We start from the raw sequence: 27,398 nt of genomic DNA on the forward strand, positions 1-27,398 counted from the left end.
CATAATTTTAGGACCCCAAGGAGACATCAGATCCCCCTGAAGCTAGTTGCAGGCTTGTGAGTCGCCTGATGTGTGTGCTGGGAGCTGAAGTCAGGTCCTCTACAAGAACAGTACATGTTCTTCACTGCTGAACCACCTTTCCAGCCCCCTGGAATGCTTTGTAAATACGCTGTCTTTGACAGAGTCAGGTGGGGGACAACAGCTGCATCCTTTTCCAGCACCCAGTATCTTCCTCTGCCCCCTCCACCCAGGATAGCGTCTGCTCCGCCTTCTACCACCCAAAACACCCCGGTGGCAAGTCAGGCTGAGGGACAAAACCCAAAGTCATGAAGCTAAAGGTGACAAACTGGCTCAAAACTCTAAGGCCAACTCCGAGTTATTTCCAGAGAGACATGTCCTGAGTTTGCTCCTCTGCAGAGGCCCTGGTGGGGAGTGGATGTGCTGGCTGGTCCTGTCCACTGTGACTTGACCTAGGAAATGTGAGCCAGGTCAGCACTGAGGAACAGGCGGGACTTGGGGCACAGGGTATGTTCTAGGTCTCCTCCAGGGCTGTGATCTACCATGAGCACATGTAGCAGGGCCTGGGTGCACAGTCATCCGCTGGAGTCCTGTCCATGGCCCCAACCACTGGGAAGCTGTGAGTGGAGCGAAGACTCGTAGCCACTTTGGGAGCCATCTCTGAGATCACCTAGTCTAGATGAAAAGGCTTCCATGTTGTACATGGATGGAGCACAGGGCAGGACCCCCCCACCCCATTGACCATAAGTACAGCATCTCCACCCCACTTTTGTAGTGAACAGGACAATGTATACCTGAGGGAGGGGCAGGCACAGGTGACCAGAAGCTGAGCGCATGCATGTGAACAGCTTCCAAAGGTATAATTTGCTGACCATAACACTCATCCGCTTCAGGAGTGTAATTCAAGGACTTTCAATAAATTCATGGCAGGCCAATACCCAGTACACCCTGGTGGCAAGCCAGGCCGGGATGACAAATGGCTCTAAATTCTAGGGCTGACTCAGAGTTATTTCCAGAGAGACACGCCTTGAATCTGCTCCTCCACAGAGGACCGGGATGGGGACTGGATGTGCCGCTGGACCCTAATTTGCTGCCCACAATGATGCCTCTCCACCGCTCCAGTATAGTTCACAGACTTTCTGTAAATCCATAGGGCAGTGCCATCATGACCACAGTCTAACTTAGGGCATTTCTACCACCTCAAAGACAGCAGTTTTATAGTCTGCTCCATGCCATTTCTATTGTGGAATCACTTCCTGGAAGTTCTTCCAATCTGCCGGGAAGTCACACCAGATGGTGTCCCGTTGTCATCGTCATCGCCGTCCCCTCCCCCACTTCCAAATTCATGGCTGAGAAGTAGCTAGAACAACTGCTTTCCCTCCTGAGTCCTCTGGCATTTTGTAACATAGTGCTCTTAGTCTCCCGAACACTTTACAGCTGGACTCCGCTATGCTCTCCTTAACATTTTTCTAGGACCAACATCTCCCCAAACTCTGCTTCCCCGCCTCTGGTAACCACTCTTCAGTTCTGTGCTTCTGTGAGCTGTTTTTAAGCTTCCACGTATAAATGAGTCAGGCGGCGTCTGCCTTCTTGTGCCTGATTACCTTCAGTTAATTGTTTTCTATATTCGTTCCTGCTGCAAATGTCAGGATCGCCTTCCTTCTGAGGGTGGAAGAGTGTTCCGTTGTAGATCCCCACCACATGTTCAGTTGTTCCTCTGTGGAGTCTGAGCCTTGGCCACTGTGGATAATGCCGCAGTAAATGTGGGAGGGCGACTCTGACTTACTGATTTCATCTCCCTCAGAGGGAACGGTTAGTTTTTACCAACGTGACACAAACTAGGGACCTCTGGGAAGAGGGATCCTCAACTGAGGAATTTCCTCCATTAGACTGGCCTTGGTCGTGTCTCGAGGGCTTTTTGTGGTTGCTGATTGATGTGGGCAGTGCCGCCTCTGGGCAGGTGGGCCTGGGCTGCATAAGAAAGGTAGCTGAGCAAGCCAGAGGGAGCAGGCCAGTAAGCAGCCTTCATCTGTGGTCTCTGCTTCAGCTCCTGCTCCAGGTTCCTGCCTTGAGCTCCTGCCCCGGCGGCCCTAGTGGACTGTAAGGTACAGGGTGAAGTGAACCCTTTCTCTCCTGCCCCGGCGGCCCTAGTGGACTGTAAGGTACAGGGTGAAGTGAACCCTTTCCTGCCAAGTTGCTTTTGGTTATGGTATTTCATCACAGCAACAGGAAACGAACTAGAACCACCCACAAACCGGATTGTTGGATCCCATGGGAGTTCCATTTTTAACTTCTCAAGAACACCCCATGGAGCCTTCCATAATGCCTGCACCAATTTATAGTCCCACTGAGATGTACAAGGGTTTCTCTATCTCTACATCTTCCCTGACACACTTTCTTATATTTTTGATAACAGCCATTCCAACAGCTGTGGTTGGTAACTTTGGGCTTATTTTGGAGGTGCTGAGGATCAAAACCCCTGATCTGCACAAGCTGGGCAAGTGCTCTTCCTCTAAGCTGCACCCCAGTCCCTTTCTTGTGGCACCATTGTGCACTAACCCGGTGTTTTTATGTGTCTGTTGGACATTCATGTCTTCCTTTGAAACACATTGATTTGGGTCCTTTGCCCACTTTATAAGTCAAGTAATATTTTCTCTGGCAGGTTGAGTTCCTTCTATATTTTAGATGTCAACCCTTGTGAGATACGTGCCATGCACATATTCTCCGCTGTCCACAGGCTGCCTCTTCATATGTGTTCACATGTCCACACGCTGCCTCTTTGTATGTGTTCCCGTGTCCACACGCTGCCGCTTCGTATGTGTTCCCATGTCCACATGCTGCCTCTTCATATGTGTTCCCGTGTCCACACGCTGCCGCTTCGTATGTGTTCCCATGTCCACATGCTGCCTCTTCATATGTGTTCCCGTGTCCACACGCTGCCGCTTCGTATGTGTTCCCATGTCCACATGCTGCCTCTTCATACACTGCCTCTTCATATGTGTCCCCGTGTCCACACGCTGCCGCTTCGTATGTGTTCCCATGTCCACATGCTGCCTCTTCGTATGTGTTCCCATGTCCACAGGCTGCCTCTTCATATGTGTTCCCATGTCCACACGCTGCCTCTTCGTATGTGTTCCCGTGTCCACAGGCTGCCTCTTCATATGTGTCCCCGTGTCCACACACTGCCTCTTCGTATGTGCTCCCGTGTCCACACGCTGCCTCTTCGTATGTGTTCCCATGTCCACATGCTGCCTCTTCGTATGTGTTCCCATGTCCACATGCTGCCTCTTCGTATGTGTTGCCGCTTCATATGTGTCCCCGTGTCCACACACTGCCTCTTCGTATGTGCTCCCGTGTCCACACGCTGCCTCTTCGTATGTGTTCCCATGTCCACATGCTGCCTCTTCGTATGTGTTCCCGTGTCCACACGCTGCCGCTTCGTATGTGTTCCCATGTCCACAGGCTGCCTCTTCACTCTGTTGTTTACGTGGCTGTGGAGTGGATTCTCAGATTGAGCTCATCTCATTTGTCTGTACTTTTTTGCTTTTGTGCCAGGACATCACTGATTAGGCCAACGCCATGAAGCTCCCCACTCAGTCTGTTTTCTTCTAGTAAACTTACAGTTTTAGGTCTTAAATTCAGTCTTTAATCCATTCTGAAACACTTTTGTATACGGTATAAGAAAAGGGTCTGACTTCACTGGCCTGAATGTGGACATCCACTCTCCCAACGCCATTTATTAAAGAGCCTGTCTTTTCCCCATAGTGTGTTGGTATCACATCAACTACCAGTTGACTGTAAATGCATGGGTTTATTCTGGACGTCCTGTCCTACTCCACGGGCCTATGTGTGCTTTTATGCCAGTATTCTGCTGCAGTGATTACTCTAACTTGTCGCAGACTTTTAAATCAGATGGGGTGGTATCCCAGCTTTGATTTCCAGGTTCTCTTGTGGTTTGATACAAATTTTAGGATTTCTCCCCCTATTTCTAAGAAAATGTCATTGGATTTTTTAAAACATTTAAAACTACTTTAATTTTTATTTTATTTTTTGTGTATGAGTATTGCCTGCAAGTATGTAAATGCATCCATACTGTGCAGTGCCCACGGAGGTCAGAAGGGAGCGTTGGAGTCCCTGGAACTGGAGTTATGGACAGTTGCTGTCAGCTGCCATGTGGATGCTAGGGATTGAACCCGGGTCCTCTACAAGAGCCCTAGGGTTAACAGCACTGACTGCAGCAATGTACTCATACACATAAAATAAAAATAATAAATAAAATATTTTAAAAGTCTCACTGTGTAACTAACCCTGCTTATCTGTAGACTGGACTGGACTGGGCCTCACAGAGATCCACCTTCCTCTGCCTCCCCAATACTGAGACTAAAGGCCTGTGCCACCACACCTGGCTGTCGCTGGGATTTTGAGGGGGATTGCATTGACTCTGTAGATTGCTTTGGGTAGTGTTAATATTTTAACACATATCAATTCTTTTAGTCTTTGAACACTGGATACCTTTCCAACCACTTGTGTCTTCCTGAAATTCTTTTGTCAATGATACTGTTATTGTTTTCAGTATATAGAGCTTTCATGACCTTAAATTTACTCCTAAATATTCCAGTTTATTGCTTTTTATAACTACTGAAAATGGGATTCTGTCTTGATTTTTTCCCCTTAGATGTTTATTGTTAGATGGACACCAGTGAATGAATGTTTCATTTGAACACTGTTTCCAATTTCAGAAGTGGGATTACTAAAGCCTAAAGTGACTATTTTCAAGCTTTTGAGGAACTGCTTCTCCTGAACCTGCTCAAGCTGGTGCTCAGCTGAACTGAACTGAACTGTCCTGAACCAGTGGTGGCGTCAAGAGAAACCCCGGTTCTTACAGCTCTGGTCAGTCAGGGTGGATCCCTGGCTCATCTGAACACCTTTTCTCTGCCAACCCACATCCAATCCCTAGCAAACTCCATGGGCTATACCGGCCGAAGTGATGGAGGGTGTAATTCACCAGTGCTACCACCCCCCTGCGGCCAGTGGCAGGCGCCTCCCCCAGGGCCACCTCACCAGCCTGGTCTCCTGCCTTCGCACTGACTGTGCTCATTTATTCTTTCATATATTTAGCCTGGGCAAGTGACAGCCATTCACACAGGGGTCGGTGTGAAAGGTATACATCAGGCTTCTGCAGTACGCAACCTGCCTGTCTATTCATAACTATTCTACACATGGCTCCATCAAAAATTGTCCTAACGTAGAGGCCCAAGTGACCAGGCCTCTGTCAGTGCTGCTCCATAGCCGTCCATGTCACTGGGAGGAAAAACTCAAGTGTCAGAGCTGCCTGGACAGCCCTGGGCTCTGGTGCCAGATATCTCTCAACCCAATTTCTTCCCACTTCCTGTCTGGACCACTCCCTCAGCCTCCCTGCTGAGACTCAGCTGGTCAGGACTGCACTGTTCCTCTGCCCAGGGTCCTGCCTTCTCTGGGAGTCCTCCCCAGCACATGACAGACAGCAGCATGCTGCCTTGCCCTCCTGATGCCTCTCCCCAGCCTTTCTTGATGGTTTTTTTTTTTTTTGGTCTTTTTTTTGAGATAGGGTCTCCCTGAAGCCCCAGCTGTCTTGGATTCACTATGTAGACCAGGCTGGCCTTGAACTCACAGAGATCCGCCTGTCTCTGCCTCCCGAATGCTGGGATTAAAGGCCTGCGCCACCACGCCTGGCTCTTGATGCTTTTTTACTACCCTGTATGATGTGTCCTAAGCCATCTGCTCCTTGCTTTGTCTTTAGGGGGCAGAAGCCAAGCCTGTTTTACACAGTGCCATGTCCATAGTACCTGGAGATGCCCCTGAAACAGAAGATCCTCCCAGGAAGTCTACACTGTGGATGGAGGAGTCGTTGGGGTACAATATTTGAGATAAGAACTTTTTCTTTTTTTTTTAAGACAGGTCTTACTTTGTAGCCCATGCTGGACTCAAACTTGCTTATGAAGCCTGGCTGGCCTTGAATGTGCAATCCTTCTGCACCAGCCTCCCAAGAGCTGGGATTAAAAGTGTGTGCCCCAACAATTGGTTAGGATCTTTACTGTCTTTCAATGGCTCCATTATGTTGGTGTGTGTGAGGCTAGTCAACAGACAGGTGAACAGACAGGTGAGTGAATGAAGATTGCTGTCTGAGCTCTGCTGAGGACAGTGTGATACCAGCCTCAGGAGATACTCTGAACTGTGGCAGGGAGAGAAGGTAAAGGTCAGAGAATAAAACCCAGAACCAAACCCACAAACCCATGAGCATCCTTCTCAGCCTGATAGCGTCAGCAATGGGAGGAAAAGGTAGCAGTGTTTTAGAAATATCTAACAGAATCTAGAATAGGGTGCTGTGCCCTCAGGCAGCCGTGTCCACCCCGGCTGCTCTTAGCTGGGCCGCACTGAACTGTGCAGGTGACGAAGAGGCCAGCCCCTAGCCAAGCAGAGCTGAAAGCTGGGATCATGGCCTGGCCCTTCCTCCTGCTTCAGAGGCCCATGGAGACCCCTGATACTCAGAAAAGAAAATGAGAAAAATTCTGAAAAGATGTCTTTTGGGGTGGAGAGGATGAGTAAAAGGTAACTAACTACCGGACTTCCTTCCTGAGGTCTTTGTCAGCACGTCCTCCTCCATAGGACTCTCTCCACCTGGGTTCCCATTTCCCTCCTGTTCTAGAAGGTTCTGGATGGGCTGGGGATGGGGGCAGGTGGTTTCTAAGAAGATGGCTTCAGTTGTTTGTCATGGGAAGGCAGGTGAGGCAGAGGTTATGTAAGTTGCTCATGTTCTTGAGGTAAATGTCTGGGTGGAGGGCGACTGTGCCACCAGAACCAGTGAATGCTCTGGGCACTAAACAATACAGCACATTCTTTTTTTTAAAAAAAAAATTGTCTTTTTGTGACATGGTCTCCCTGTGGCCCTAGCTGTCCTGGAACTCACTATGTAGACCAGGCTGGCCTTGAACTCACAGAGATCCGCCTGCCTCAGCTTCCCGAGTGTGGGGACTAAAGGCATGTCCCATCACACCCGGCCCAACACAACACACTGATGTGTTGCCAGAGAATTCAGATAAACCAATCTCTGTTGCAGGGAGAGCAGCATTAGGGCATCAGAAGAAAGTGGACTTTTGCCAGGAAAGTATGGCCAGCGTTGGAGCTATTACCCACCTCCTACAATCCTGAAATGGGCTCTGCAGTGCATATAGGGACAGGGACAGCACTCAGGGTGGCCTAGACCCACTGCTGGTGAGTCATTCAAATATAACCTCAATTTGGGAACACAATGAGTGTCACATTGTTGTGGAAAGCTGTCCCCACCTAGCCTAGCAGCAGTTCCACCCTCATCAAAGCTATTGTGATTCCCACAGAGACCCTCAACAACATCAGGCCAGCTGAGATTCCTTCAACAAGATCAGGCCAGCTGAGATTCCCTCAACAAGATCAGGCCAGCTGAGGTTCCCTGTAGGAGGAAGGTGGGAGCGTCACTTGATTCCAGCCACGCCCTGCTGAGCCCTGAATGCAATTCTGTCACAACTGCATGTGGTCTCAGGAAGTGCTGGTATAAAGCAGATGCAAAGCTAATGGCACAGGGGACTCATCTATGTAGTTACAGGGAGATGTCACCCATGCTGAGGTGGGACCTTTCATGATCCTGTAAGTAAGCCCAAGAAACTCACTGGTTCACCAAGCTAGACTTGAGTGAAATTGTTTCTGCCCATCATGTGTGCACACCTGTGAAAATGTGTATGCACATATACATGCATGTGTACATACATGTGCACCTGTGCATGTGTACATGCTCATGTGTGTGCATGTGTATGCATGTGTGTATGTATCTCTGTGCATATGTGCATGTTTGCATGCATACGTGGACCTATGTGTTTATGTGTGCCTGTATATGTACATATATCTATGTGCATGTGAATGGTCTGTGCATGTGTGTATGTGTATATGCATGAATGTATGCACGTTTACATGTGCATCTATGTGCACGTGTGTGCATGCATGTGTCTGTGTGCATGCATGTATGTGCATATATGTGTCACTATATCTACATGTCCATATATGTACATGCATACATGCACATATGTGTGTATGCATGCATTCGTGTATGTATGCGTGTGTCTATGTGTATGTGTATGAGTATGTAAGTGTCTATTTATATGTATGTATGTGTATATGAATGTGTATGTGTCTATGTCTATGTGTGTATGTACATATGTGTGTTTGCATGTGTGTATATGTGTGTATGCCTATGTATGTGTCTATGTGTGTATGTGTTTGTGCATGTGTGCGCAGGCCACAGGTCAATGCCAAGTGCCTTCTTCAGTTACTCTTTATGTTTGGAGACAGAGCCTCTTCCTGAACCTGGAGCTAGCCAATTTCTGTCTCCACCTCCCCAGCACTGGGATTACACGTGTGCCACCATGTCTGTTTTTTAACCCGGGTTCTGGGGATCAAACTCGGGTCCTCATGCCTGTGCGGCAAGCACTTTACTGACTGAGCCATCTCCAGCCCTGGATTCATGATGTGACAGCCTTACTGGGAGGTGGAGGGCACTAGGGGGTGACGGGATGTGTGCCCTGAAAGGCCCATCCTAGCCATACCCTTTCCTCGGTCTCTTTTTGCTTCCTGACTGCTATGAGGGGCCAGAATTCCTTCATCACACCCTCAGATCACACTGTCTGCCTTGCCAGACCGAGAAGCAAAGGGGCTGCTGACCATGGGCTGAAGAGAAGGGACGGCTGACTGTGGACTGAAACCCTTGAAACCAGGAGCCACAGCTTGTTCCCCCCTCCAACTTGCTGAGAGCAGGTTGTGTGTTGTCCTAAAGATCAGTCTAGGGCTAGGGCTGGGGCTTGGTGGCAGGTACTTGCCTAGAGTGCACAAGGCCCAGGGTTCCAACCCCAACACTGGGGAAAGGAGGAGATTGGTCTAGTTGAGCTTTCTGGTTTCCTGAGACACAGCTCCAACATTTCACTCATTTTTGTTTCCATCTAAGGGCCCCATCCCACCCCAAGCTTGGACACCCTCCCTCTGATAGGTAAATAGTTGGCGGAGAACGAGTGAATGGATGATGAGGCACCGAGGCACAGATAAAACTCTCAGCGGGATAGAGCTTTATTTTGCAGGGGACATGTTCCCTTCAGGGAAGGGAAAATGTCTACCTGGGTCTTGAGCTGGGGTCTTTTTAAAAGGGAGGCTTCTGCTTCCTGCAGTAGGTGGGAAGGTGTATTTTTTTAAAAGTTGGGTGGGGGGGGAGTGGGAGAGCAGGACTGTTAAAACCTGTCCTCTTTAGAGATCAAAGGGGAAGCCTGCTGTGTTGGCCAAACAGTGGAGAAAAGTCTGCTTCTCTTGACTTCAAAGACCAAGGTGCTTATCAGCTAGGTTCCCTTTTCTCAGGAGCATGAGAAGTCCTTGGGATCCTGTTGGTGAGGGGGCAGGGCTATCTGAACCTTAACACCCTCTATATGTATTCTGTCATGGGGGGGGCGGTGTGCACATGGTTTTCAGAAGCACAGCACAGTGTGAGGTGAAGGTCAGGCAAAGGCATCTATTTATTGCACCTGGCAGCATCTATTAATACCCTGAAATTCCTGCAATTCAAGTACTTCGCCCCAGCAGGGCAGCCACACAGGAGAATGTTCTACCAACCATCCAAGTGACTTCAGTAGCTGGGTGAGCGCCACTGACCGAGGCAGAGCCTTCTTGGACACAATGAAAGCCCTTTCAGGGCATGCGATCTCACCACACTGGCTGTGTGCAAGGCAACCCGATAGCCCACGCGGCCCCAGTGAGGTCACAGGCCCACCTCTGGGTTTTTTTTTGGAAAGATTTTTTTTTTCCAAGTGCAACATTATAAGAAAGCCAATGGAGGAATGCCAGAGAGGAAGTCGTGAATGTGAGGTGTTGGAGAAGGGGGACAATTGTGAACCAGCAGGGAAAGGTTTAGTGTCTTGCTGGAACTGTCTTCTCTATGCAGCAGATCGAAACACTCACAGAACCGAAGGTGGCCCCAGGCTCCCGGGGAGTCTTCAGCTACATATGTGACATGTGCGACTCTGACAGCTTGGTCTAAAGAAGCAGAGACTTCACATGTTACTGTGAAGTGGAACTAAGTCCACTCATTCATTCACCGACTCACCCAGGAAGTCTTTCTCCTGTGCACCGAGAGCCACCCCCAGGGTGGGGGCTGCAACTCGGCTATACCTCAGTGGGCTGCTTTGGCAACCTTCTGTCTACAGCAGTGATCCCAGCAGAGACTCATGGCTGGGCAGGAAGAGGCTGTGCTATTCAATGAGGACACAGGATGGTGTGGTTCCACCATCCTCTGTGCAGAGGCTCCATGACTTGGTCACATGGCAGGTGTCCCAGCCTGCCCCCCCCCCCACCTCCAGGGCTCTGGAACCAGCTTCCAGATGAGGGAAACCTTGTGCCTGGAGGCCACACTTTGAGAACCATGGATGGGAAGTGGTAGCAAAGTCCCTTAGTTCCGATCCAACGTGCTTCAATTTCTCAGAATTGGGTTGAGTAACTTTCTAGCTACAATTTGAGATGCTACTGTGACATCTATCTCTACAGAGCAGAACTATTTAGGGACAGGCTTGCCCAAGTCCCTCCCATGAAGAACACATGGTTTTGATGTGCAATGGACACCTGTAAAATACGAAAGGAGAGAGAGAGAGAGAGAGAGAGAGAGAGAGAGAGAGAGAGAGAAAGGCTATGCTTCCCTTCCTTCCAACCCTGGTACTCCTGGGCACCTGTGGTTGTTGTGATGCTACTCCAATCCATTTCTTCCCCACCTCCCTGGTCCTGAATGAACCAGGGCCCCCATGGCTAGAGAAGGCCTACGTGGGCAACCTTTGCATGGCTTTGGTGCTTCCTGCCACACCTCCAGTCGGCCCCAACCTTGAGGGGCATGCCCCACCCCCCCTGGTTCCTCCTTCAGCTGTAAGAGAATGCAACAGTGTCCCTGGAGAGGCCTAGAGTGCGCTGTGTTAAGAGCCAACCTGTGTGCTGCTTTGTCCGATTGCAGCCATGGATGCATCTGGGGCTCAAGAATGTACTTTAGAAAACTGCATCACAGCCACCTCACAGTTTCAAAGCCCTTTAGGGCTGATGTGTGTATATCTCAAATGTGTCCCTTTACTGGGTGTGGTGGTGCACACCTTTGATTACAGCAATCAGGCAGAGGCAGGTGGATCTCTGTGAGTTTGAGGCACCTGGTCTACACAGTAAGTTCCAGGCCAGCCAGGGCTGCATAGTGAGACCCTATCTCAAGAAACAAAAACAACAAACAAAAAATCAAGTGTATTCCCTTTTGGATACCATGTGAACTCTGAGAGGCAAACAGGAGAGAGACTGATACCCTGCCTCATCTCCCCTACCCAGCTGGAGCCTGGAGCCTGCAGTCTTAAGAGGACTAAGAGCCTAGAGCTTGGAACCTAGTCTGAAGTACAACCTGGAGCCTGGATTCTGGAACTGAACTTGGTGCCTAGAGTCTGCAGTAGTGGGGCCTGGGGCCTAAAGTAGAATCTTTATCCTGGAATTCGGTACAGAACCTGGGCCCTGGAGCTTCAAGTCTTGAGGGGAACTAGGAGCTTGGAATCTGGAGCAGGTCCTAGATCTGGGGGTGGGAGTCAGGCCTGACAGGCAGGCGGCCATCGCACATGGTCTGCACATGGTCCGTGGCCGGCACAATGCCCTGTGCAGTTCCTGAGAGTGTGTAGGACATTCATCACCTACAGAACAGCACATGCTCTGTCAGCTAACCACGTGCACTGAGGGTGGCCCACCCTAGGCACCACATTCACATCATCTCACATACTCCACGGGTGGGGACACTGGGGCTCGGGAATCCTGGGGTTCATCTGTGCTGGCAAAGTCAGTGTGTGGTGACTCTGGACTGCAGAGCCCAGTGCAGATGTTCAATGCTGCACCCTCCCAGGCCTCAGAAAGACACCCTTAGAGGATGCTGCTGGCTTGGGCACTGTGAGGAAATGTTCTCACAGCAAAAAGAACCCAAAATGCACTCAGCTTGGCCGTGGGGACAGCTGTGGTCTCCAGGGGCTGCTGGCCTATTTCTGTTGAACTCTAAGGCTATGAACTTGAGGACAGGGTGATTCTACTTTCTGAGAGTGCTGAGAATTGATGAACTATGAGATTTAGAAAGGGCTGTCCACAAGCACCATCCAAAATCCATCCATGCATGACTTTGACAGATGAAGTGTAACCTGTCTGGAAGAAAACACTACATTCACAGGTTTCCCCAAAATAAGTTAGTGTTGTGGTGGTTTGAATGAGAATGTCCCCCATAGGCTCCAAGTATTTGAACACAGAGGCCAGTTGGTGGAGTGGTTTGGGGAAGGTTAGGAGGGTGGCCTTGCTGGAGGAAGCACGTCACTGGGGGTGGGCTTTAGCCTTGTCCATTTCTAGTTTGTCTCCCTCTGCTTCTTGTGCCTGCTTGAAGATGTGAGCCCTCAGCCTTCTGCTCTGGCTGCCCCCTGCCACACCTCCCACCATGATGGACTCTTATTCCTCTAGAACTAGAACCATAAGCTCAATAAACTCTTCCTTCTATAAGTGGCCTTGGACATGGTGTTTTATCAGAGCAACTGAAAGGAACAAATACAGAAATTGGTACCAGGAGTGGGGTATTGCTAAGATGACTCTGACCATGTGGGTGTTTGGAGGAATGTGGAAGACTTTGAAGTTTGGACTAGAAAAGCTGTTGAATGCTGTTAAGCAGAGCTTAATGGGTGGTTCTAATAGGAGCCTAGGAGAAAGTAATGCTGAGAGAAAACTATTTCCAGAGGGAAATAAGGACTTAAATAGCAACTAGGATGCTTTAGCAAAGAATCTAAGTGCCATCTGTCTGCAGCTCAAGAGCTTGCCTGAGAGTAAGTCGAAAAGTAGTGGACTAATTTCTTTGGTGGAAGAAATTTCAAGACAGCCTAATGTTGAATGGTGTGGTTATTCATGATGAATATTATGTAGTTCTACAATGAAAAAGAGCAAGTGGGGTAGAAAGAAATACAGAATGTGTGGTTTGGAGAGAAAGCACTAGGAAGCTTAGTGATGCTGGAGTGAAGGCAGCCCCAGCGTGCGCTGAAGGAGAGGCTCTCTTTGATAAGGAGATTATAGCCATTGAGGAGAGCCCTCCAGGTTTGCGCTTGAACAATGACAAGAGAGCTCTCAGGGCAAGAGCTCACCCAGCTAAGTGTCCAACTTGTGAAGGGAAAATACCTAAGGAGTTTTCTGCCTCTAGAAAATCACAACATATAAAAGCTGCTGGTAATGTGGATGAAGAAGGCCAAGGTCCATCCCTAGCTGGAAACCCAATTTGGCAGCACTAGAGGCATGAAAGATGCAAGAGTGAAGGGGTCATGGGCTCTTCCACTGCAGTTTGAGAGAGCCGCTGAGGCCAGGCTGCGTGTGGTAGAGGAGTCTCTGCATAAAAGGCCTCGGGAGGCCACAGGCCCTGAGAGGCCATGGCATGAAGCGATGAAGGTGAAGCCTGGTTGGCAGTGGAGACTCCAAGATGTTGGAGATGCTAGAGCTGTGAGACATCTGCCAAGGATACTGCATACAGGGAGCTGTACCAGCCCAAGAGAGGGATGTACATTGCATGCAGCAAAGCTGGAGGGGCCAAGCCATCTCAGCCCTTTGGAACCAAAGTTCCAGACGTTGGACATGGAGCTACAGGATTTGGTGTTTTCCCTGCTGATTCCTGGTTATGTTTTAGACTGGTATCTCCTCACTGTGCACTCATTCCTCTGTTTTGGAATGGGAATGGGTATTCTGTATCACTGTATGCTGGAAGCATATTTTCTTTTTGATTTTACAGAGGGTTAATTAAGAGAATGCTTTGAGTCTCAGAAGACACTTTGGACTTTGGATTTTGAACAATGTTGAGATGAACTATGGGGACCTTTAAGGTTGGACTAAATGTATTCTGCATTATGATACAGTCATGAGTCTACGGGGGCCAGGGAGTGGAATGTGGTGGTTTGAGTGAGAATGTCCCCATAGGCTCCAAGTATTTGAACACTCTGTCCCCAGTTGGTGGCCCTATTTTGGGAGCTTTAGGAGGTCCCACCATGCTGAAGGAAGTGTGCCATTGGGGGTGGGGTTTGAGAGTTCACAGCCCATCCATTCTCAGTTCTCCTCTCTGCTTCCTGTGCGTGCTTGGAGATGTGAATGCCCAGCTTTCTGTTCCAACTGCCTCCCGCCACGCCTCCCAACACGAATGACTCTCATCCCTCTGGAACCATAGCCTAATAAACTCTTCCTTCTGTAAGTGACCCTGGTCATGGTGTTTTATCACAGCAACAAAAAGTAACTAATACGAGTATCCACAAGCCAAATAGCGCTTCTTCCTTCTACAGACGCCAGACACAAGGCCTAGCAGAGACAGGGGTGGACAGCCTAGAGGACTCATGGTCTATGGTGGTGATGGTGGGGTAGGAGAGGAGATAACAGTCAAGTCACTGATCAATGTGACAGAGAGAGGAACCAGGGAAAGGGGAACATCTCAGGCTGGCTGGGGGACTGGGTTGTGAGGCTTCCCAAAGGAAGTGCCAAGGACAGGAGACCCAGAGAGGGAGAGCCACAGGTGAGGGTAGTGGGGACTGTACTGAGTGAGACACAGACCTGGGCTGTGGACGTGCATCAACCATCAGATTTCATAGTGGCTCCTGCCTTCAACCTACACACAAACCCTGAGGCCTCCAGGCAGTCAGAGATCCATGACGCAGGCACAGCTGGGAGCAGACTTGGGTTCCACTGACATGTTGAGGAAAAGCCATCACCATGGAACCCTGATAGAGCCTAGAGAGGAGGCATGGCTATTGAAGATGAGGTGTGCAGAGCCCTCCTGGGGGCAGGAAGGCCTCATCCAAAATAACTCCATGTTTTACAGAGCAGGATAAAGTCTGTAAAGTATGCAGACTGCATGTTAGGGCATTAGCCTGTTACACTTTGCTCCTGAAGAACGCATCTTAGAAGCTGCTTGGATAGCACAGAGGGGGCGCTCAGGGCTGCAAAGCCACATTCCTTTGAGCACCTTCCTCATTCACACTGATCAGCCCTCCTGCTTGCAGAAGGAAAGCTGGAAAAGATGATCAGTGAAGAAAAATAGATCGAAGCTCTAGCACTATTCACAAAAGCAAAAGATCCAAATGAAAAGGAGGATAAACATCACACCCAAAGCAGTGGGTACCAGAGCTGGGTTTTCAGTTATTGAGGGGCAGCATATGTGTGTTTCCCTCAAAATAAGCACACAAAAAAGGAAGCCAGAGGTACAGGCAATGCAGGCAAATGTGCTAGAACATTAACAAGGCCAATATTCCTTCCTGTCCCAACCAGCAGCCCGGGATAACTCATGTTCTGCTGGCCAAGGGAATGGAAGACCTTGAGTAGAGGAAGGGCGAGTCTGTGGCAGTCAGTGCTGAGTGCACAGTCCTCTCATGGCAAGCAGGAAGAGGGGGTGGAGGATGCACAGCATGTTCTGGGGACAATGGAATTGTAAAGAATGTGCCAAGCAGGGAGCTCCGAGGACTCAGGTGACAGGGAGAGGATCCTGGACAAGACAGTGACCCAGCATCTATTTTAAGAAGCTCAGCTATGTGGCTTTGTAGGAGACAGGGGGACAATTTTAATCCGATGGAAAGGTGCTGTCATGAATTATTTCTTGTCAGCCTGTGTCCTGCTTATCTGGGGGACCTTGCTGAGGGTTAGGATATTGAGGGGATCCAGCCTCACCTTCACAGGTGACACTGAGTGGGGCTGTGTCTTGTCCTCCCTCCAGAAGCCATACCTGGATTTCAAGTGGACGGGCGATGCACCTGAATGTGGACAAACTGCACCTGAATCTGCCTGGATCTTGGACTGCGAGCAACTAGCTTTCCCACCACTCGGTCTGCGGTGTCTTCTTAGAGCACCCCATTGTCAACGCCAGCACACTTCTGAAACACAGCCAAGTATCACTGAATTTGCATCTGAGGCCTCAGTTTCCCAAATCTGCAGCTGCCTCACTTCGGACGACCCCTCCTCTGACAGCTTCCAGACTGACGGCCCCTCTCTCTGGCTTCCCAGGAGGTCTGATGGAGGAAATGCCCAGAGAGTGCTTTCTGCCTGCCCCAGAGAGCAGTCACTACCCGTGACAGCATCAGAGCATCTGGGCTTCCACTGCACAAGCTAGCTGTTCAGAGCTCAAAGCGCAGGCCTGATAGTGGGGTACCTACAGCGGTATTCTGCTCCCCAGGGGCCATTTCAGCACTGTCTGGAAATCGAATCTGCTCAGCAGGAGCTGGGGATGCGGCTACATGTGCTACAGTATACACCACAGGCCCCCTCAACAGGGCATTTTCTGGTCCCCAAAGCCAGTAGTGTCCAGGTTGAGAAAGCCCAACCTAAAACCGAAGTAGGAAAGATGTCAAGACTTAAAGACCATCATCTCATCTCAACCCATGTGGCAATCACTCTGGCTGGCTGTATGCACAGGTTAAAATAGGCAGGTAATTTGGTAGTTACTAAGAGGTCAAAAAAGCCCAAAGAGAAACAGTCAGGCCTATTGAGGCCATGTTCACCCAAGATAGGCACCCACCTTGGTGGCCTGAGAACAGAGACCAGGAAAACCTAGGACATCTTCCTGCTGACCCTTGAATTCAGGACCAAGAAGCAAAAGTGACAGTGAACATGGGGTCCTTTCTGAAAAGAATGGTATTAGATGACTGTCACCGTGACAGGCAGCTTCACAGAACCAACTTAAGGGAGGTGTGTGGGTTACTTTCTGTCAATGTGACACAAACTAGAGTCACCCAATCACCCAGGAAGAAGGCACCTCAAATGAGGGCTCACTCCCATCAGACTGGCCTAAGGGCATGTCTGTGAGGCATTTTCTTAATAGTTAATTGATGTAGGAGGGTCTAGCTTATTGTGGGTGGTGCCATCCCCGGGCAGGTGGGCCTGGGCTGTATTAGAAAAATAGTTGAGCAAGCCAGGGGGAGCAAGCCAGTAAGCAGCGCTCCTCCATGGTCTGTGCTCCAGATCCTGCCTCCAGGTTCCTGCCCTGAGTTCCTGCCTTGGCGTCCATTGATGATGGGCTGTGAGCTGCAAGCCAAATAAACCCTTTCTTCCCTAAGATGTTTTTGGTCAGAGTCTATCACAATAGAAAGCAAAGTAAGACAGGAAGAAGCTTTGGTTCAGAGGTGCTCATCCATGGGCCTCGGTCCTCGCAGAGCATCGTGGTGGCGGGTGCCTGTGGCCAAGGCTACTTACCTCAGGGAGCCAGTAAACAGAGAGTGAGAGGTGGGGGGGGATCTGAAACAAGATATAGCACCCCCCAAGATGCACCCCATTGACCTATTTCCTTCACTTAGGCTCCACCTCCTAAAGCTTCCAAAACTTCTCAAAATATTATCACCAGTTAAGGACAAACCCTTCCATACCTCAGCCTTTGGGGGGGAAGGGGTATTTCGTATTGAAACCATAACAGTCCCCATGTTCTAGGCCATGGATTCCCACAGGGATGTAGACACTAGATACACATGTATTTAAACCACAGCAGTCCAGAAGCTGGGTGTGGAGGTGCATGCCTGTAATCCCAGCATTCAGGAGGCTGAAGCAGGAGGCTCGTGAGTTCAAGGCCAATCTGGGCAACATAGTGAGACCCCACAACAAAGAAACTACAAACTAAGCCATGGCCATCAGCACTTTTAACTGTGAGTTCTCGGAAGCAGTCCCTGAGCCGCCTGCCTCCCTCTTCCTGGTGGGAGGCTGTCTTTCCATGCCTCTTCCATCTCTGTCCTACTCCTCAGCCCATCCAAACCCTCCACTTAGGAAGAAGGGTTTCACCCCTGGCCCTGGGTCCTGGGCCACATCCCAACTGGACTCAAAGCACAAAGGGCTCCTGCTAGAGATCCCCAAGCCACCTACAGGTGGGAAATGTCCGCTGCCCTTTCAGTAGCACCTACTAAGTGCCACATGACACACCTGATGGCATTAGCAGGCCCACCCTGCTGGTGCCAGTCCGCTTTCACAGACAGAGGGCGAGGATTCGGAGGGTAACCTGGGTGACTTGCCCATGATCACATGGTTTAGAAAGGCTGACCGTGACTTTCCGACCAGGCTCCTTCAGGCATAGCCTTACTGGTTACCCGTCTACCCATATCACTATTCCGCACCATTTCTATGCCATATAATGAGTGACATATGGCCTCAGTGGACTCATTTGAGATTTCAAATTATGGGATACACCCGTTACAGTATACCCACAGTTCCAGAGCCATGGGCTATCCCAATGCAATGGCTGCTAGTCGCATGGTTACTTCAACTAGTTTTAAATCTATGGAGAATGTAGTTCCTCAGCTGTACTAGCCACAGTGCAGGAGTTTAATAGTGAGCCGGGCTGATGCCCAGACGGCTCTGGGTAAGACATGCACACATGCCATGGGTGGTGTGAAGCACTGTCTCAGGGTGTCCATGGTGGGCGTGTTCCCCATTCAGTCAACATGAAGAGCCCATCTCCAGGACTGTCAGCCTGAAAATCTCCACATCAGCCCAGATGTCTGTGGGAGTCATGAAAGAAGGCAGGAAATAAAAATGAAAGCAATCAGGTCTGGAGATGACAGGGGTTAAAAGCACTGGCTGCCCTAGCAGCCGACCTGGGTTGGATTCCCAGTACTTAGATGGCAACAAAAAAAATCTGTAACTCCAGGTCCAGGGGATCCGACGCCCTCTTCTGGCCTCCATGGACACTGCACACACAAGTGCCTCCATGCAGGCAAAACACTCCTACACGTACAAATAAAATTAAATAAATTTACAATTAAAAAAATTTTTTGGTTTGTTTTTTATTTTTGGTGTGTGAGTGTATTGCCTGCATGTATGTAAGTGCACCCATGTTGTGAAACGCCCACAGAGGTCAGAAGAGGGCATCAGATCCCTTGGACCTGGAATTATGGGGTTGTTAGCTGTCACATGGGTGCTGGCATTCAAACTCAGGTCTTCTGCAAGAGGAGGCAGTGCTCTTAACTGCTGAGCCATCTTCCAGACCCTACAATTAAGTTAAATGAAAGAAATCAAGATCAGTGGTGGTAAACAGAACGTGGGCAGGGTCAAAAGCAGAGTGGACAGTGTGCCGTCTCCTGGCGTCCTGTTTCAGCAGAGTCGGAGCTGCTGTGTGAGTCATGCCAAGAAGCAAGTAGAAACCCTGTTGCAGCATGCCAGCACCACACTGACCACTCCTGGCTTGCACACTCTGCTGACCTGCGAGTTTACCCACCGCCAAGACCAGATCACATTCTGCCTACCCAACTCTCCAGATGTTTGTCTTACGTACGTCTCAGGTCCCAGAGAATGTGCCAAAGTGACAGATGAGTCAATGATTCTTGATGCCTGAAGTCAGAAAAATTACTTTGACACAAAATCTTGCTCTATATCCCTCTGCAGGCCTGGAATTTGCTGTTATTCTAGCTGGCCTTGAACGTGCAACAATCCTCCTGCTTCTGCTCCTGGGGTTCTGGGATCACAGGTGGGTGTCCCAACATTCAGCTCAAAATCTTAGGGCTCTTTTTAAAACTATTTCACTTTTAGTAAAAGACAAGCTAGTGAGTAGTTCCCTGCTTTGCAGGAGATTTGTGAGTTTGAGGCCAGTCTAGGTGATACAGTGAGACCCTGTGAGTGGAGGGAGGGAGAAAAAGAAGAAAGGAGGAGATAGAGAGAGGCAGAGAGACATATGGAGAGAGACAGATATATAGAGACAGAAGGGGGGGTCAAAAAGGTAAAAAGGGGGCTGGTAAGATGGCTTAGTGGGTAAAGGTGCTTGCTGCCAAACCTGCCAACCTGTGTTTGATCGCTGGAACCCACATGGTAGAAGGAACGGCATAACCCCTCCAGCTTGTCCTTCGATTTCTACCTGCCTGCTGTGGGGTGCACGTGTGTGCACACGCATATAGACACACATACATAAATATAGTTTTTAAAAAGGTAAATGAAGAACCACAAAGCAGGAGGAGGAAGAGGATGAAGGGAAGGAGAACTCAATTAAAACCAAATACAGTACAAGCATATTTAATGGGGGGCGATGAATGTGAGTCCTGTCCCAAAGGAAAATCTAGAAGGTAGGAATGAGGAAGAAGGTGCTACGCAGACACCAAGGTGCCTAGAAGAGACGGCAGAGCAGTGGGGATGGAGAACAACCTAGAAAGTCTCAGAACTTTGGGGCAGTCAGTTCTGGATTGAAGGGGGCGAGTGGTACTCAATAAATGGGAAAATGCAAGATGCTAAGGGTTAGGGAAACTTCACAGCGACCAGATATTATTTAAGATACTGAACACACAGGCACCCAAATTCTCAGAACAACCTGAATGCCAGAATAAAGTAGGAAGAAGCCTTAAGATGACGATAGAAATTAGTCTTTCATTTTACTTTTCCACATGGGCTGGCTGGCTTATGAATAGGTAACATAGTCGTGTGGTTCAAATAACGAGAATGCAAAGTTGCCTTTGACAAACCTGCCTGTCCCTGCTTCCCATGCTCCTGTACTGTGACTCTGTCAGTGTTTCTCAAGTGAATGCCAGCAAATTACAGCCTTTCCCCCACAGGACAGTTTGCTGTTTACACCTCTGCACATGGCTCTTTTCAGTTAACAACACAAACTGGAAATAATTTCAAACGACGTATGGAAATCTTTGTCATTCTTTGGGAAATTATTAATGACCAAACTGTAATGACCAAATTATAATGACCAAACTGTCACTCAAGTGTGAGGGTACAATACAGATTTTTTTTCAGATGCAAACATTTGGAAAAGGTATCCTTGTTCAGGAGGTAACTGAAGGAAGCATTCAGCAAAATCTGACTACTTCAATTATATATAAAATAGGATTGTAAAGAGTTCTGCTGAAGTCTGTGAAGACATACATACCACAAATATGTAGACAGGTGAACAATTTAAATAAAAAGAATTGACCCTAAGGGGACAGAAAGTTCTACAAGTTGACTCTGCAGTCTGAGTGCCTCACGTCTTCACCTGGGCACTGCGGTCACAGTTCTGAACAACGCAATGTCTCAACCTGCTCTCCTCGCTACCTGAGAAGTGGACTTCTAACAACCCCTCACTGTACTTATGGAGAAACAGGCCCAAAGTGGGAAGGTAAGCTGCCGTAGCCCATGAGGTGAAGAAGAGATGTGGGACTCAATCCCGTGAAACCTGACTCCAGGCACCTGCACTTCCAACTGCTCTGTCATTCTGACAGCGTGTGAGGCCGAGGAGGAAAAATGTGGGGAGAGAGCCTGACTTGGACCAATGAATATGCTCATCCTTTCATCTCAGGAACCAAGCAGGTCGCACCTAAAACTGATAAACCCACAAATAGTATTTTACAACTAATATTTTAATAAACAACAGCACATCTATTTGGATGCATCATATTTATGAAAATGGAAAGAATCGGCAGATAATTTAGGGTCTTACAGGCCTTTTAGGGATTTGGCTCTTACAAAGGGTGATATAAGAAGGCACTGAGGGTCTTCCCCAGAAGACAGACAGGCAGGATCCAACGTGCATTAAGAGGACCGCCCAGCCATGTGGACAATGGCCTGAGAACATGGCAAAGGTAAAACGGGTACTAGTTTGAAGCAAAAGTTGTTTTTACAGATGAAAGGAGGAAAAAAGGGTGCTAGACACAGGAAGGCACATGAGGGCCTGGCTCATGAAAGGTGAGGGCCTTGGCTCAGGGTCAGCTGGAGACTGCGGTCCCAGAAATCGGCTCGACTGTAGAGTGTCATCTGTGATGGAGTCTTAGATAGGGCATCGGGTAGACTCTGACCTCTTCTGACCTGGCTTAGCAGACGTATGGGACGAAGCATCTGAGAGCAGTGGCTGGCCGTGAACTGTAAAAGCAAACTCGGGCCCCACCTTGCTCTTTTTCTGCCCTAAACCTTGAGGCTTGGAGGCGACAGAGTTGGCTACATTCTAGGACCCTGGTTTCCACCACACCACCTACTCACTGCAGTCGTCATAGACAAATCCCAACACTGAACATGGAGCCAGGAATCACTGAGGCTCTCCACAAATGGAGGAGGAGACAGCTGGCTCAGATAGAAATAGCTGTGGGTGGGGCCCAGAGGCCACTGGAGTCAACAGGCCTGCCCAGCTGAGGCTCTGACTTCCTCTCCAGCCTCACAACAGCCCCAGGTTCCTGGGCCCAGGAACCTTGCCTTACCCACTTCCCAGTGCCTCAGAGATGACCACCAAGATCTGTGTGGCTCTTAGGGTGGCCACACAGATGGCTGTGTTAGTTATTTGAAAGGCAGCTCTTCACGTCAGACACTGAACACCCTCATGTCCTCCTACCCTGTGGAAAGAGGGATACCGTCACTTCCTGACAGCAAAGTACTGACCACTCTGGACAACAACACAGCCAGCCAGTTGTCCAGCTGGTTTTTATTTGACCACTAGTCTTAAAACAAAGGCACAGAGGTGATGGCTCTAGTCAAGTGACTGGGTAGCAATAAGGACCATCATCTCTCCATTGCATTCAGACAGTGGCTGGACACATGTGCTCTCACAGTGGGGATGGAGACATGGGAATTGTGACAGATTCCAGGAATGCATCATGGCAACTGAGTTCACCCAGGACCCTTCAGTCCAGGGGAGCTAGGTCAGCTTGGTGCCGAAGGTCGGGAAGGCGAAGGGTCCAAACTGAGCTAGACTCATGAGAGCACTGCAGCCCAGCACAACCTTGAAAGGCCATGAGGCTTGAGCAAAGTTACAGGCAGGGTCCCTCTACACCAGCCGGGTCCCTCCACACCAGTGGGGTCCCTCCACACAGGCAGGGTCCAACGTGCATTAAAAGGACCATTCAGCAGGGTCCCTCCACACAGGCTGAGCTCTGAGGGCTGCTTGGGAAGGACAAGCAGAAAGCAGCAAAGTAGAAGGGGGCTTAGGACTATTCTGGTGGGACTGCCCAACATAGAGGTGGGGTACACAGCAGGCTCCCCAGAAGCAGAGCCTGTGACAGGTATGTAGCTGCCAGTGGTTTCCTGCAGGTGTCCTGGAGGCAGGTAGGACAGAACTGGGGCTCACCAGGATGTGTGTATATATGCATACATGTGAGTGTGTGTGTGTGTGTGCGCGCCATCAATCTGCTCCAGCTGTGAGCCTAGAACAGAATGGTACCAGAGCGGGACACAAAAGGTCAACATTCTCTCTTACACATGTAAGCCAATGACTGAGAAGCTGCTTCCAGGGCTGTGGCTGGTGGGATCGCTCCCTCCACATGCCAGGAGCTGTGCTTCAGGGAAGGTGAGGGATGTGTGGAGGTGGGGGGAGGGGCTGTGAGCCTTATACATCTAACACATCCAGCCACATGCCTGGATGATATAATCACAGGGGGCTCCTTGGGCCAGAGGATCCAGGGACAATGATGAACCAAAGCTCTCCTCCCCTTCCTGCTCTGGTCTGCTGAGTGAGGAAGGGGGTCTCCTGTGGGCCACTGAGAGAGGGACCAACTCAAAGAGATGCTTCCACTGACTCAGGGCAGATGAATGCATACAGGCAAGATTCCTCCACACAGGAAACCTGATGTGGTGACAATGGTGGCCAGGCGCTCTCCGCTGAAAAGGACACTGAATCATCTCAAGCTGAGAGTATAGGGGACGTCATGATACAATTCTGTTCAATGACAAAGTGTTAAAGGGGAAATTTGGGGGCTCCCAAAGTCCCTGGCAGAACATCTTCGAATTTACTTTTCGAGAGACTCATAAACATCTCTGCCCAGATGTGAGGTGCTCCCACCCTCCGTGAAGGTTGTGACTTAACATCTGCAAGTGCTGACCTGCCCTCTCCCCAACACCATGCTGGAATCCCACCTCCCCAAGACTGATGTACTCAAGGCATTTTAAATGACAACCCGTCTACTCTAAACTTGCAACTAGAGAAGCCCTGTGGAGATGGAAAGGCAAAGCAGGCTATGGAGGCGGTGTACGTCTCAGAGAAGCACAGCTCCTAGAGCAGCAGAGTCCTTGTCCCCTCCAGTGGGGTTCCCCAGCCTCCATGACTCAGGCCTTCTGATGACTTTGACCCAGAATCTCCCCTTGTGTCACTTTCCTAAGGGTTCCATCTCCATCCAGCCCTGCATGACATCCTCAGGGATTGAGGGCATGCTGGCCCTCCTCAGCTCCAGACTGGGCACCGGAAGACCTGCCCCCTCTTGCCACAGGAGATGCATAGAAGCCAGCCATCTTGTGGTCTCAGAGTTTGACGCAGGACTCCATGGAGACCTGCCAAGATTCTCCAGAGAGAAGCTTCTGGTTCTCTGGAGAAAGGCGGGCAGGAGATCACATGGCTCAGAGGGCCAGCCTGGGAAGACCCCCTTTGTGGAGGCCAAGGCCAGGGAGCCTCCACACAGCACTCGGCCTTGCAGATAAGGTCAGCGTGCAGGAGCCAGCAGTGTCCAGTCAGAGACAACTGGAATTCTCTATCATTTCCAAACTTTCAGGCCTTTAAGACCAGACCCTGTCTCCTGTGAGCGCTGCTGACCTACAGGTACAAACTCCTTCCTTCTTCTTTTGAGAGCCTCACTACACCCTGGACTGGCCTTCAACTGTGGATCCTCCTGTCTCAGCCTATCAGTGCCAGGACACAGGAGAAATGCACAACATCCCACCAGACCTCTTTCTGATCCAGCTCCTTGAGGGTGGATCCTTCCCAGGTTCCTCCTTGACTCCCGGTCTGCTTAAGCCTTGGATATCATGACCATGACCATGGATTACAGAGTGAATGAGAAAGTGCCACAGTCCAGAAGAACTCTCAAGAATTCAGGAACTAGCAATCTGTCACAGTTGGACAACAGAATTCAGTTTGTAGAAGATCAGACAGCATCACACCCGTTCCCTCCAAAAATATTTTCTTTATTATTTTATATGTATGAGTGTATTGCCTGCATGTAAGTAAGTGCACCTGTGTTGTGCAATTCCATGGAGGTCAGAAGAGGGCTTCAGATTCCCCTGGAACTGGAGTTAAAAATGGTTTGTAGCTGCCATGTGGGTGCTGAGAATTGAACCTGGGTCCTCTGCAAGAGCAGTTAGTGCTCTTAACTGCGGAACCATCTCTCCAGCTCCCCCACTCCCTTCAATCTTATCAATGAATGCCATTTGGTCCTGGTAAGGGTCACATCTGTGGCTGGCTTTCACTGGGGGTGTGGGGCCTGTAGGGGCTGCACCCACTTCCTCGGTGGGTCAGACACAGTTTGTGTGCTGTCCCTTTGATACTCCTCACAGCCTCAGGGAGTTCTTCCCCCTTCAGAGACGGGAACGGGGCTCAGGGGGGTCTGGGGAGGTGGCTAGTGCACAGTGGGCTGACTCCTATCTGGCTTTATAACTGCTGACTGCAGCTCCCTGGATGCAAGGCAGGACTGTTCCCTGGCCTCTCCTTCAATCTATTTTTATAAAACCCAGCCGATAAGAGGCCTACTTGTGGGGCTCTCATTCCCCTCATTCCTGTCCCATAAACACTGGGACTTGTGGGGCATGCTGGCCCTCCCAGGGAACATTTGCTTGCTGTATGGGTCATATGTTCATGTAAGAGACTGTCATCACCGGGGAATTATATTCAAGCAAATGTCTGTATTTAGCCAAGTTCCTTTAAGTACCTTGGACTTCTATTAATCAATTTAACAGACACCATCAACTATGTACTCTATGCCTGGCTTTCGGGGTAAGACATTGCCTGCTTGGGTGGCACCTTCTACAGTGGCCATTCTGCCTACTGTGCCAGGGGCAGACAGAGAGCCACAGGGTGCCAGGTAGGGGCGGGAGATCTGTGCCTGGGGTGACATGGGAGAGCAGGGTAAAATGGTGTCACAGAGGACAGTTTGTACACTGGGCTTTAGAGGATGAATAGGAATTGGCTGGAAAGCCCTCTCTTACCTCCTACAAAGAAAATCATTTCTTTATCCATTCAATGTTCTGCAAATACCAATTGCCCAGCCACATATCCATAAACATGAAATCAGTCATTTACAACTGCAAACACCAAGGAGCCAGACCTGGGTCAGATCCCAGTCACTACCTGTCCAATGCAACTTAGGCCTAAATTGCAGGAAGTTCTTCCACCTGGAAATAACATGAATGCTAACTCTCCATTTCAACCTGCATGGAAGACACTGGAGGACCCGAGCCTGGGTTGCACCTGCGTGGACATTCCTTTCGGTTAATCCACGCACAGGACGCTCAAAGGATACAGAAAAGGATACAGATTTCTCTGAGTCCTTTGTCCAGCCTGCGTCCTAACCAGTCTGCCCCCTCCCCCAGATCTGCCTCCACCAGGCTACTGTAGTCTCTCCACGTGTCTTAAATGGTGTTGCAGCCTGAAGGTTGCATCTTTGTGGAAGAAAACCAGGCATTTGTGCAGACACGCACACCCACGCACCCTCGTTTGTCACACGTGAAGTTCATTAGCAAACGGGATTGCCATGGTGGTAAACTGCCCAGGAAACTTTGATCAAACCTCCAAACATGCCCCGCCACAGGCTGGTCGACATACCAGATTCACAGTGACCCTTCAAGTTCAACCCCAAGCTGGTCCCTGTGTGGCAACTGGTAACAAACGGCCATTTCAGCAGGACCATGTGGCCTCTGGGGCCGACGCTGGCCTGCAGGGTCGGCCCGATCCCTTGGTTCTCCACGCGGCGCAACAATGAGGGTCCCCACTTGGCCGGGCCCGGGCCACCTCGAGCCCCTGGTGGCCCCATGGGCTAGTCCACAGCTCCGGCGGCCCACAGGGACCGGGGTCCGGAGCGGAGGGCTGCAGCGCCGCGGGTCTGTCGGGGACGCAGAAGCCCGGCTCCTGGTCCGCAGGCCACCGAGATGGGCGCGGGGCCCGGCGTCCCGCCCGGCCGGAGCTCGGCCCTGGGGACCGCGGGCGAGGCTGACAGCTGCGGCCCCGCGCCCCCCGCCCAGGGCCCAGCCGCGCTCACCTCGCGCGCGATCAGGTTCAGCGCGTCGTCCTCCGCGGTCAGCCGCTCCCGGTTGGGGAGCCGCTTGCGCCCGGGTCCCTGCGTGCCCATGTCCATCGGCCGCGGCGCGCAGCTGCTGCGGGACGGGTGTCAGAGCCGCTGTCCCTGCCGGCCGCTCCGCCCCTCCCTCCGCCGGGCGTCATGGCGTCAGCTGCGCGGGGCCGGGGACGCGGGGACGCTGGAGGCCGGGGGCCGGGGGGCCGGGCTCGGGATTCCCGGGACCGCGAGGTGGGGCGCAGGGACGCGGGGAGCTGATGGAGACGCCGGGTGTGGGACAGGGAGGCCGGGGTACTGGGACTTGGGGACCCGAGGGATGGCGAGGTGGGGCGCAGGGACGCAGGGTGCTGATGG

At 50.4% G+C, this 27,398-nt stretch overlaps 1 protein-coding gene across 30 annotated transcripts in view; it reads right to left on the reverse strand.

The window, feature by feature from the left end:
- Lrrfip1 (LRR binding FLII interacting protein 1) overlaps positions 1-27,173 on the reverse strand; it is a 151,281-nt gene extending 124,108 nt beyond the window's left edge. For 29 of the 30 annotated variants that reach the window (XM_017795747.2, XM_017795743.2, XM_029558956.1 and 26 more), the window contains exon 1: positions 27,009-27,165. In XM_017795747.2, coding sequence (XP_017651236.1) covers positions 27,009-27,104 — 96 coding nt within the window. In that variant the 5' untranslated portion in view covers positions 27,105-27,165. Of the gene's footprint in view, positions 1-27,008 lie in introns of all 30 variants that reach the window. The other variant, XM_017795744.1, reaches the window with a different exon arrangement.
- Positions 27,174-27,398: the final 225 nt, after the last annotated feature.

This window comes from Nannospalax galili, unplaced genomic scaffold (genome assembly GCF_000622305.1).
Source record: "Nannospalax galili isolate Female #2095 unplaced genomic scaffold, S.galili_v1.0 scaffold149, whole genome shotgun sequence".
Taxonomy (NCBI): Eukaryota; Metazoa; Chordata; class Mammalia; order Rodentia; family Spalacidae; genus Nannospalax; species Nannospalax galili.